Source organism: Marmota flaviventris, chromosome 4, assembly GCF_047511675.1.
Source record: "Marmota flaviventris isolate mMarFla1 chromosome 4, mMarFla1.hap1, whole genome shotgun sequence".
Lineage (NCBI taxonomy): Eukaryota > Metazoa > Chordata > Mammalia > Rodentia > Sciuridae > Marmota > Marmota flaviventris.
Genome location: NC_092501.1, coordinates 98631960 through 98645430, shown reverse-complemented (window position 1 = coordinate 98645430; position 13471 = coordinate 98631960). Strand labels below are relative to the sequence as shown.

At 31.9% G+C, this 13471-nt stretch overlaps 1 protein-coding gene across 11 annotated transcripts in view; it reads right to left on the bottom strand.

Annotated features, from left to right (window-relative positions):
* The window catches only part of Mycbp2 (MYC binding protein 2), a 272185-nt gene that overhangs the window by 75709 nt on the left and 183005 nt on the right, over window positions 1-13471 (bottom strand). For 8 of the 11 annotated variants that reach the window (XM_071611434.1, XM_071611435.1, XM_071611438.1 and 5 more), the window contains 4 exons: window positions 11469-11566; window positions 10652-10768; window positions 9828-9968; window positions 146-220 (listed from right to left, as the gene is read on the bottom strand). In XM_071611434.1, the coding sequence (XP_071467535.1) occupies window positions 146-220; window positions 9828-9968; window positions 10652-10768; window positions 11469-11566 (431 nt within the window). The remainder of the gene's footprint in view (window positions 1-145; window positions 221-9827; window positions 9969-10651; window positions 10769-11468; window positions 11567-13471) is intronic. The other 3 variants (XM_071611436.1, XM_071611440.1, XM_027938049.2) reach the window with 1 other exon arrangement.

Sequence of the window (13471 nt, the reverse complement as noted above, 5' to 3'; positions counted from 1 at the left end):
TTGTAGCCCTTCATGTAAATCTTTTTAATTTTTTGTTAGCAATTTTTATTAATCCTAAGCAAAACCTTCAAAGATACAATGAAAAATTTGTTGTACATGCTGAAATACCTGAATAATGTATGATTGTTCCTTACAGTTAACTCACCTGGGGAAAAAAAGGTTTGGAAGTCCATGAAAATACGTCCAAATCCCTGACTCCTTGGCTAGCATTAAAGATATTCTGAGCAACAAAGTTTAAGAAAGAAAAATATCAACAAAGAAAGGGAACAGAATATCATCTACAGAAGATGTGTCACAGTAAAACATTTTTCTGTACTCTAGCATAAATACTGAAATATAATTTTTCTAAAGGGAAACTGAAGCCACCTGAGTAAACCACACACCAAGGAAATTCTGAAAAATAAGTTTTTGTCAAAAAGCTCTCCATGGATATAGTGTGTCATGCCATTTACTAAAATTAAGAGTTAGACATTCTTTATAAAGTTTGAGACAGTCAATGCAAGAAGACAACCCTAACACGCCTTAAGTGAGGATATTATTATGAATAATAACGAGGGCATATAGTGTTATGTGAAGTAATCATCACGTTTGGGGGTTTTTTTATTTTATTTTTTTTTGGTACTGAATTGAACTCAGAGGCACTTTACCACTGAGCACATCCCCAGTCCTTATTATTTTTTGAAACAGCATCTCACTAAGTTGCTGAGGCTGGCTTGAACTTGTGATCCTCCTGCCTCAGTTTCCTGAGTTGCTGGATTACAAGTGTGTACCACCACGCCGGTTTATTACTTTTTAAAGTACAAAAAAAGAAAAAAGTAAAACCAAACAAAAAAACCTAAGTAATTTTTCAATTTTTTCCCTTCTATGAATTAAAAAAAATGATTTGGAAATGTTTTTGAAAGCTATTAGAAAATTTGTTAAGAAAAGCATAAAGAAAGATATAATCTGAATCTTTTATCAAAATACAGATCTACTTTTCTCCATCTCGAAAGCACTCATTATCTCTTTGTTAAAGTCCAAAAATATTTTGTTAAAGAACAAACAATTCACTGTAACACAATTTCAGAAAAATAAGTATTTTCACAATGACTATTCAAATGATACGCATTTTACATAGATATAGTATACTATCGATCTATATTTACCTGATCTGAAACTAAAATCTGTTTAGCAAGTAGCCACTTAACAATTTTATGCTTATGTAATTACTGTGATAAATGGTTATTCTGGACCCAAAAATGGACGTTAAAAATACTATCATCATCTAAGTCTTCAATGCAAAATAAACACCACAAATCTCAATTGATTCTAACTCATTTTAGACAATGAGAATGTATTTATTATTCTCTAGTTCTTTATTTTCCTCATGTATACACGTGTATGGACAGACAGAGATATATAACCATGTAAATACATATATACTAAATAAGAAATATACAACATCTAAAACAGAAAAAGAAGGACTTCTAGTAATATACCTACAAATAAATGTAAAACAAAGCTAACACCAATACCATACCCAATCTCCCAATTTAAAATTAGATAGCAAATAAGATCCTTTCTCTTTAGGTAAAGTGGAAACTCTGCAAAGCACACTAAAGTACTATTTTCCAGAGAAGAATAATGTCCTTGTTGGTTCATCCATGTACATAAGAATTTGTAGGGCATTTGCTCAATGGTTTTTAGCCTATACAGAGAATAGTGGTGCAGACCTTTTGATGTAAAATATCAATAAAGAAAGGGAACAGAATATCATCTTCAGAAGATGTATCACCATAACAACATTTTTTTTACTCTAACATCAATACTGAAATAATTATTCTAAAGGGAAACTAAAGCCACCTGAGTAAACTATAAAACAATATCGAGATTTTTTTAGCATTTTTAACTTAAAGCATAAGTTATTCTATTATTAAAAGCAACATGAAAAGCAATTGTTAGAAACAATGCACATGAATTTAGCAATAAAGAAACACTTTTGTTTTTTTTAAAATACTTATACTTGTCTTTCTTTCTTTTTCTTTTTCTTTTTGGTACCAGAGATTGAACCCGGGGATGCTTAACCACTGAGCCACATCCTCAGTCATATTTTATATTATATTAGAGACAAGGTCTCACTAAGTTCCCAAGGCTGGCTTTGAACTTGCAATCCTCCTGCGTTAGACTCAAAGCCTCTGAGTTTACAGTCACATGCCACCGTGCCCAATCTGTCTTTAATTTCAATGTGCAAATTTAACCATTTTCTGAGTCAATTAATGTACAATGATATTTGAAAGTGATATAACTAACACTGGTACTAAATTACTAATATAATCAATTTTATGTTAGTAATATGTGAATCCAAATTTGATACTTTTTTGATTTAGTGTCTAAAGTTATACAAAATTCTTAATTCAAACTAGATTATCTTATAATCATATTAAATTGCATTTATTAAGTACCAAAAATTTGCCAAGTAGAAAGCTGGAGTTTAAAAGTAAAATACGTAAATAGCTTTCTTTTGAAAATTTAGGAGTGTTTTAGTCTAATTATATGAACATTCATGCAAATATTAATCTCTCCAAAAATCTTAATTTCTCAGTATTAAACTGTATGAATTAGATTTCAAGTTGCATAATTCCATACACCAATATGGACCACATATACATATCCACAATAATTAAAGTAATTTTATTCTCAAATTCTATTTCAAAGGTAGAAAAGCTCTGTCAAGAAAATTAGAAAAGGAAAGCATACTAGAAACCTAAGTAAACTAACAATACCAGATTGTAACTCCAAGCTGGTAGTTTTTTAAGGCACAGAAGACAGCAAACAAGTGAATAATTATCACAGTGAAAATACATGATCAAACATGCCAAATAAAATTTTTTCATTCTGCTAGATAAACACAGAGTTAAAGAGCTTCCAATTTTAAAGAAAAAAAGAGATAAAATAACTCAGGAAAATTAAGCATAACATGTATATATAAACTATTACAGTATTATCTAAGTATCTCAACCTTATTTTTTTTTTTTGTGGGGGAGGTGGGGGGATTGAACCTAGAGATGGATTGAACCCAGGGACACTTAAACACTGAGCCACATCCCCAACATTTCATTATATTTTATTTAGAGACAAGGTCTCATTACATTGCTTAGAGCCTTGGTAAGTTACTGGGGCAGGTTTTGAACTCATGATCCTTCTGCCTCAGCCTCCCAAACCACTGGGATTACAGGCATGTGCCACCACACCTGGCCTCATTCTGTTTAAGAAACTTAATAATTAAAGAATGAAATGAAGCAGTTTATAACCATCTAAGGATAGCACATTTATAATGCTATATGAAATGAAGACAATATTATTAATATTTAAAAAGTTTATGTATACACAAGTGCACAAACCTATTAACAACTCAAAACCAGGAAATATGCAGCATGTTAAAGCCATACTATCGGTACTATTAGGTATTTCAAAAGAATGAAATTGAATTAAAGATAAATGTTTGCCACTTTTACTAATTCTTGGTGATTCTATAATTCAGACCCAAAATGATACTTGCCCTTCATTTCTATTCCAAATCTTCAGTGGCCCGAATTTTAGATATCAGCTTTCTTTTCTTTCTCTCTCCCTCTTCTTCTCTCTTTCTTTCATGCCTGGGATTGAACTGAGAGGCACTTAACCACTCAGCCACATGAACAGCCCTTTTTTAAATTTTGAAACAGTGTCTTGCTAAGTTTCTTAGAACCTCATGAATTTGGTGAGGCTGAGGCTAACTTTGAACTTGTGATCCTCCTGCCTTAGTCTCCAGAGCCACTGGGATTACAGGCATTTACCACCATGCCCAGCTCAACATACTTTCTGCATGTGAATACTCCTGAGTCTAAATAGGAAGTGACTTATATAAATACATGGAGATGTTCAGAGACCCAAGTTGCTTCTTCAAGAACCTAACATTTCTATGTACACATATGAAAATACCACAGTGAATCTCACCATCATGGACATCCACCAGCCACTAATTTAAAAATAACTATAAATAGCAGAAAGATCAGTAGAATATAGGGAAGGGAATGGGGGAAAGAGGAGAGAATAGCAAAATAAAGAAAGTAGCAAGGACTAAATTAGAACAAATTATATTCCTATAGTCCATGTTTTTATCATATGTCAAAATGAATCCTAATGTTACGTATAACTAAAAAGAATTAATAAGAATAAACAAATAAAAAAATAAGATAACAACATTTAAAATAGAATCAAATAAAATTCCTAAATAAATGAGAACACGACTCCTACTAATATGTAATACCCTCTACGATATACCAACTATTACATACATATTTAGGCAAGATAAAAAAAGAATTCAGAGAATATAGAAATTATAAACAAATCTTACAACACTTCTAAAGATAGATCCCCAGCTTTCCTTGATCTGAACTTTCTTTTCTACTCAATTACCCTCACAATGTTTAAAGATTTCAGTTTTAACAAAGTACCTAAAGTTTTAAATCACTGGTATCTCCAATCACAGAAGTAAATATGCTTTCCAAAAAATTAAGCTCTTGGTTTTAGGTAGTCAAATGTTTACCATGTCATGTGGATAACTGGTTCTCTTTTTTAACTCATATTTTCCAAGAGGTATGAAACTTTCTACTAGCTCATATTTTGTAGCTTTCAAATTATAAGAATTTTAATTTAAAAAAAATCAACATTCCCCAGATATGCTTTCTCAGATGGACTCATTTACCTTCAATAAATCACTGGGTATCCATCTTCATTCATTCATTAAAATTATAAGTATTCATATTATTTAATTTGGCAGTTCTAGACAAAATAATGATCTTTATAGCTACATAGCTATTTACCTTATCCTTTTAAAGCTATACTTATACTTATCTCTTTATAAGGCATATTAAAATAAAACTATGAGCTTTGAATAAAATCAACTGGGTTCCAATACCAGTTCTATTCTTTTCAACTTGGGATCTTAGGTGACTAATTATCTTTTCTCATTGGAAAAATGAGAATAATACCCTAAACATCACAGGGACACAGTGAGAATTAAATGAGACAATCAAGGTGAGGAGCATGTGTTAGGAATTACTTTAAGCAGCAAGATCACACCCTGAATGAAAAGAACTCAAACTAGATATAAACAGATGTTGAAAAGATTCCATCAGTAAATATTTAACACTTTGGGAAAAAACAAACAAACAAACACTTGACGAAGAAGGAATCTTTCATTAGCTCTTATTCTGAAGGAGGTTAAAAATGGAAATAAAAGGTACATGAATACAAATGGGCTGAAGGTGAGAAAAACAAACTAAATATAATGAGTAGCTGGAGAAAGAATTAAGCCTCTTCTACTTCTACAGACTTAGTGCTAGCTGGAAAGGGAGAGGGAAACTCAATTTCCCCATCATTTATCTGGTTTCCACCTCCAATCCTTTGCTGCATCCATATCAATTATTCATCAGTTCCCAAACATATCATGTCTTTTTAATTTTGAACATTTGATTCTCTGTCTAGACATTTCTTCATTTTTTCCTGGCAGCTTTTCTTCAAGTCTACCTCAAATGCTACCTTCTGAGTTAAGCTATTCTACAACTTACCACAAGATGACTTAATTATTTGAATACAAGATACCTACTATATTATGTAGTAAGTACCCCAAAAGCAAGAACTGCACCAATTAAAGACTATAGTATTTCGGGAATTCCAGAGGAGAAAAATCAACTAGAACAATATAAAAAAAATAAGCCAAAGCATTCTAAATGGACAAAATAACAAAACAAAGACTCTAAGACTCAAAATTGAAAAGTGTGTTTTTTTGTCCTAAAAAGAACAAAACATTCCAACATATAATTAATGCCCCACAAAGGATTTATATTTTTATCTAATTAACTCTATTCTTCCCACTGACTCAAAATAATGTTTTGAAAATACAGTCATAATATAAATGTTTAATGTTATTTAATCTCTAAACGAGAACATTACTAAGTGCTAAAACAGTGAAAAGTCTCACTTGAACTAAAGTAGGACTCTAATAATTCTAAGTGAAGTAATGGTGTTTAAATAGGACTACTATTAGGCAAGCCAAAATTTAGCTAAAGTATGTATCCTCAATGGACACAAAAGTTCTAAAATACAATAAAATAATATAACAAAATAAGTATAAAACTTAATCTAAATTGGTTATTTATGGTAACTTTGTTTTTTAAATACTTCATTAAATATTCAGTTACTGTTCAGATTTCCAGTCCCTACCCCCATACTCCTCCTACAGTTTGCTTGAAATAGGATCCAAGCAAGGTATATGCATTGATGTGAATATAAAATTGTTTTAACTAGAAAATTTTGAAAAGCAAGTGTAAAATTGCTGAAGGCAATTTTTTAGTACTTTTGCATCCTTTTAAGTTAGTGGCATTATTCCTTGATTGTTTCTTGATATTTTTCTATTGTTAGAGAATTATAATTATCAATGATGATCATAGGTGATTTACACACAAACGGACTGAAGTGAGAAGAGAGAACAGATGAAAAGTGTTTTTCCATCCATCAATGTATCAAGAGATACAAAGAAACAGTTAATAAAATGTAATTATTTAGCTATATTATTTCCTTGACTGGATGAGATGGAATCATTATTCCTTTTGTGCTCATGTCTAGCCCTGCAAACAAAATCTTGGAAAACTAAACCTGTTACTGCTTTTGTCAGGCCTCTCTGATTGGGTGGGCCTTCATCTAATGCCTTCACTGAATCAACTTTACAGTAGATTTGTTTGGGGATCTGTTATGCCAGTTAATCTTGCCACACTGTGTCCCCTCTGTCATCTTTGATCATTACCCAAAATTTAATCCTTAAGTTATCTACCTGTTCACTCACTTTACAGCAAAACTTCTCTGTGTCTCCTTGATTCAAAATCAATGACTCCCATCCCTCCCATGACTTTAAACTGTGTTCAAAGGGACTCTTCTTCCAACAGTAAATAATTTACTTTCATCTTTATTCTTGCAGTACACACTGGTGTGTCTTCATGTCTATGAAAGTGATCTTCCAACTGTCTAGCCTTTTATCTGTAGACTGAGGCAATTCCAGTGACTTTCACTTGCACCACACTTCAGACAGCAACCTAATTGAACTTTCATCCATTAAATTTCTCAATCTATGAAATCAAAGACAAATCTACTTCATCATACAAACTGCCTATATCTTTCCAGCTTTTTAACTACAGTGTACCTATGACATTTTTAAAGAATTTTATTAAGTCCTCCAAGTCCCTGGGACCCTCCATTTGTTCTTTCCCATACTAAATTAGGCTAAATTCCAATTCCACAGTTGGTTATCTTAATTGCTCTTTCATCAATCAGTTATTAGCAAGTCCTTAATTTTTAGTCACAGCATTCCAAAATATTCCAACCAATACTATAATCTGCTCTTTGAGGCCTACATTAATTCTGGACGTTTAGGATTATGGGAGAGGGGAAGGGATGTCTGGATTGGGTCCATACAATGGTCTCACTGAACTCCTAGTGGCCTAATAATTCTTTACTTGTTTTTGATCAAATACCTCTACTATTTCTCTCTACTATTTCAAATCTTCACTGCATTTTTAATTCTCTAACTTCATTCATTCTTACCTGATGATTTTCCTTTCTTTATTTAAAAAAATTGTGTTCTTCCTCAATCTATCCCCTCCCTCCCTCCCAATTTGTCTCTTACCATAAATATCCCATTTTCCTTTACAGAAATAAATTTTCCAAATGTGCCCTTAATTCTATCTCTTCCTTTTTTCACTATTCTAATCTATAACTGTATATTCTCCCTGTAATACTGGTGGTCTTTGTTTTAACTTTTAAGAATCTCAAAATAGAAACCTGAAAAATCTCAGCATTTTTAATATTCTTATTATTATCAGACACCCTGAGAATATTTACATTAAAACCCAACTTACGCAATTCCTCAACATACAAAAAAAAAAAAAAAGCTAGAAAATAAAAAAGGCACTTTGTCATTTTATTTTCTTTAATATTCTACATCTAGAACTTTTAAATATGTCAGTGAAACTCCTCATTCACATTCCAGTGAAAATCTTCAACAAGTTTATGGAGTATGGCTCACTCCATTTAGCTTCCTCTTTTATCTAATACTGTTCTTTTCTCCCTGACTTTAAGGGAGATGGTATACTACAAATTGTGATAGAATAGCCCAAAATGAATTCAAGGGCTCTAGAATTTCAACACAGAACTTCTTGCTCTCCCCTTCTACCTTTGTTATTCTCTTGTTTTATGTATGTGGATATTTCCCTCTTTCAATGATATCTCCTCAAATTAGCAAACAAAGGAACTAGGAAGAAAATATTGAAGTGGGATAGGTAAGAAAGATTATGTAATCTAGTAAAATGCTTTAGTAGGAAATAAGAAAATTTTCTTTAAAAAAAAAAACAAAACCCAAGTCCAAATTGGCCAAATTTAAAAAAAAAAAAAAAAACTGTTATAGTTATCTCATTTAATATACCCTTTTCATAATCCTGAGGACTATCTGGTTATAATAATTGAAAATGGTTGGGGCTGGCATTGAGGCTCAGTGGTAGAGTGCTTGCCTGGCATGAGGCACTGGGTTCAATTCTCAGCACCACATATAAAAAAAATAAAAAAATAAAAAAGGTCCATAATAACTAATAAAAATATTTTTAAAAACCAAGCAAAAAAAGAAAATGGTTTATAACTACTTAAAGCCAACTTTTTAGTCATAGATGATATAGAATTATTATTTACTTTCCAGAGTCATTCATCTTTTTTTTTTGGGGGGGGGGGGGGGGCGGTGTTGGTGATTGAACCCAGGGCTCATTGCGAATGCAAGACAAGTACTCTACCAACTGAGCTATATCCCCAGCCTCAGAATCATTCATCTTTTCCAGAGAGTCAAAATTGTTTTCATTTTCACTGTAGATGCAAACCTAAGAAAAATCTAACACCTGATCTATTTGCTTAAAATTTAACTCATCATCTTAACCTCAGTAAAGCAGTAGGCCAACACTCTAAACTTTCTTCATCAAATGGCTAATGTTTTTTTCTCCACTGTGCTGCTATTAAATATGTACAAATAACATAAAGTTCCAATATTTTCTTACACAAAGAAGCATCCTATAAAACCATTGCTTTGGAAAACATTATTATGGGCTATCAAGGAGAGAAACAAATACAATATATTGAATGGTTGATATAATAAGCTAACACTGATTTTGAAGAAATTCAACTGTTTAAATACTAAGGTGATGTTATAACCAATGGTTCTAACCAGAGGTTCAATGAATTTTCTCAGAGATGAGGATTTAGATTTCAATACCATTACAAGTGTATAAACCCATCTTATGTTAATGTAATAGTATTGTAAGCCAAAGAAGAAAAGATTCAAAGTTAAACATAATACAAAGAAATGACTGCAAAATGCCAACATAACATGCACTTTACAAACATTTATACCTGTTTCTGAATGAACAGTTAATTCTAAATTCTTAAATTTTAGTTTGGAATTCATTCAAAATAGTAGTGTAAATAAGAAGGGGAAAAAATGCATCCACTCTCATTCATTATCTCTCTGAAAGAAATTCAGTAAGCCTATTTTAAATTTACTACCTCCTGTTGGTGATGAATCAAAATAATCATTAAGGACCTTAACTTGCCAAATTTTACTTTCATTAGACAAAAGCCCTAAAGAATTGAAGCACTTCTAAAGTCAAAGTTACTTAATTGTCGGTTACCTCAGAACTGAAAAGCCTTAATTAAAGAAAGCCTGTAATGAGGACAGACTGTACCTATGATGTTTTTTAAAAGCACTTTTTACTTACGTCAACTGGGACCAGAAGGCTCTTGCCAAGATGTTGATTAAATGAAAGGCACCAGGCTTCAGTGTAACCATTCATGTTAGGAACATACTTCTTTATTGTCTCATCATTCAGTCTCAGCCACACACCATCATCATTGTGGATCTAAGGGAAAGAAGCAACATAAACAAGCCATGCCCTCCTGTCACTCCTATAGGGGTAGCAAGGACTGAAAGACTACAAAGTAGGCATAAAGTGGTAGAAACAGATTAGGCATTTAGTTTTCATAAAAGCTAAGTTTTAGAGATCTTCTAAGGAAAAAAACAGCAAGGAATGCCACAGTAGTATAATCCCTAGTGTGAGACTGAAAAAAACAATTTTGCTTAGGAGTAAAAAACTAAAGGAAATCACACTTAAAGATAAATAGCCTAAACAGTAAAATCAGATGTCTTCCCAAAGAACTAATTACTTGGTTGTATTACTAGAAAAATGTAATATGTACCAACCAAAGTTAAAGTAATACAAAGAATATGTTTAAAAAATATTTCAAAAATTAATGAAAAACAATTATACCCATTTTCAGTGAATACTTATATAGGTTCTGATTACTATGTCTAATTGAGTTCTTATTATGTTCAAAATATAATTTTAGCTATGTTTTTATTGATAAAAGAAAAAAATTCAAATGTCTGAAACTCCATGGACACATCCTGCAAAACAATTTTCAAAAGATTCTCACACTGCTTAAAACACATTTTAACAGAAAACTTTGTAGCCTTACTATTCTGCAAACAATGCAAAAAAAAATCTGTCCAATATTTATTACTAAGAGTTTCTTTATGAATTACCTCATCAATGAAAGTGATAGTTCCATTGACTTTCACTATGCCTATCTGCTCACTCTGAAGGGAAGGGTGGCTCCGGATGCGGAGCCCAGCACTATCCTTGGCCACAAATTTTCGAACCTGAGAAAGGCAAACATATTTAGTAAAACAGGAAAAACATAAAAGAGAGATTTCATACGGAGTAAGAGATAAAATTAAACAGATTTAAAAGTACTATAATTTTGAGAAATTTTTCAAAATTGCTTACAGCTTTGTACGTCTTCAAATAACAGCAGATTACTTACGAAATTATAAAAATGAAATCTTGATACATATTGAAATGTATATGACTGGAAAAAAACTTAAGAGAATTATTAATATATATTTAGAATTTCCTTTCTAAATTTTAAATACATATGACCAAAAGGTTAAAAGATACCTTTTTAGAAAGGTAGTATATAAAATGTTTCCTTTCTAAAAATTGGTTTACTAAAATTCCTATACGTATTCTTTGGATATTAGGAAATTAATTGTTCTTTTAAGGGCAAAAGACATTGCAAATTTTACATTTAATTTCAGTAAACTTTTTGTTAATTGTAAACTTTCAGTAACAGAAAATACACAATGATTATTACAGCATTACATAAAGAAACCCCAAAGCACAGGTTTTATAATTTAAAATGATTACCATGTAACACTCTCCAAATTTATTTGAGATATTTAGAATTCAAATGCTAAAGTCAATCAGTAAAATATTAGATATTTCATGGCCATTTTGAAGTATCAAGGAAATACTTAAAAAACCTGTGCCCTATTCAGCTTGGACTTCATCTACCCTAACCTTATTTGGTTGAGGTTCAGCCTTTGGCTTGACCAACTGAGTTCCTGGTGGAATCATCCCTTTTGGTGGGTCTTTTACTTTTACTTCAAGGCCAGCATCTGTAAGAAAAGGAAGGCAGCTAAAACATTTGACAAAAAAACGAGAGGAAGGATCTTTCAACTCAACCTTATAAACACTCACAAGCTATTTTAAACAACTAAAACAAATGTCTCGATCTGTCCTTTTAAGATGATTGGTGATTGAACAAGCTAAAAAAGACAAATATTTAAAAAATGGACCAGAGCTTCCAAAGTGGCAAGATACAAAGTTTTCCTCAGGGCTTCAAGCAAAAATGGGGTTTCTAGTGTTTAACTTAAACATATGAAATGATACTGAAAATTCAGAATAGCAATAAAAATAAACCTTGTACAATTAAATATTATCTGACAAGAGCACCCATTACTTATACCAGTCACTTCTGCTGCTGACAGGCAGTACAGCATGCCTGACAGCATGAGAGACAGACTGCACAATACAGCATGGTGGTTGAAAGCTCAGTTCTTGCTCTAGATTGCTTGGGTGCTCCAACATCTGCCACTAATTTATGACTCTCAGTGTCCAATGTTACCATCTCTGAAATGGAAATAGTAATAACACCTATTCACTGAGCTGTTATAAAAATTAAATAATTTAAAATACATAAGGTATATGCAGAACAATGTAGGTATATTAACCATCCAAAAATGTTAGCTTTTATTGTCATCATTCCAATGAATTATCATTTGTCCTTATCTATCATTGAGCAAGATCCTAGTCTATTGACAGTTTGGGAGAGAGCTGAGTTAGGAAGAGTATGAAAATCGTGTGGAGAAGAAAATGGATAATTCTGGATGGGTAGTAGCATACACTTGTAATTCCAGTGACTTGGAAGGCTAAAGCAGGAGAATCACAAGTTCAAGGCCAGTCTCAGCAATTTAGTAAGGTCCTAAGTAACTTAATGAGGCTGTGTCTCAAAATAAAAAATAAAAAGGGTTGGGGATATAGATCAGTGGTAAAGCAAAGTGCCCCCTGGGTTCAATCCCCAGTATAGGAGGGAAGAAAAAAAAAAAAGAAGAAAGAAAAAGAATGATTTTAAATAAATACAAATCTCTTTCTTCAGGTTCATTCTAAAAAATAAATCAGTTTCCTTTACTCCAATATTAGATAAGATTTAAAAACTCTACCTACTGAAATTTTAATAATATTTGCAGAGAAAAAAATTCTTTATGAAATTATTCTTTACTACCATGGTTTTTAAATTCCTGTTCTAATTTGTACCTCTCATCTTTCACTACTTATATTCTATTACAAATGATTTTTGTTTGCTTGTTTTATCTCAGCAATCTTCACCAAACAGTTAATACTGGAGAGAATTATACAATAATATTTTGCTCAGAACCAGCATGTTTGCAGAACAAAAGGCATTATGGATATGCTGATAAAAGGAGACTGCTGCAAAGTCCGTGGATAAAAAAAAAAATTTCTGGGGTGGTATTATTTTATATGTCTGATTCTATACAGTTATACTAATGTATATTCTATATACATCAATGTAATGTACCTCTTTAACTCCACTGCAAAAACAAATTGCTTAAAACAGGGATTCCCAAAGGATATCATTTTAGAATTACAGTCATCCCTGGTGTCTGATGAGGATGAGTTCCAGGATCCCCCTCACATACCAAAATCTATGGATGCTCAAGATCCTTATATAAAATAGTACAGTATTTGCACATAGTCTATTTACATTCTCCTGTATACTTTAAATCATCTCTAGATTACTAATTTAATACAAAATAAATGCTATATAAATAGCTATTAGATGTATTGTTTAGGGAATAATGACAAGAAAAAAGTCTATACATACTTATTATAAATGCATTCCCCCCAACCCCCCAAAATTATCAATACATAACTGGTTGAATCTACAGCTGTAGAACCCAAAGACACAGAAGACTGACTGGATTCTTATCTCTGACCTCTCT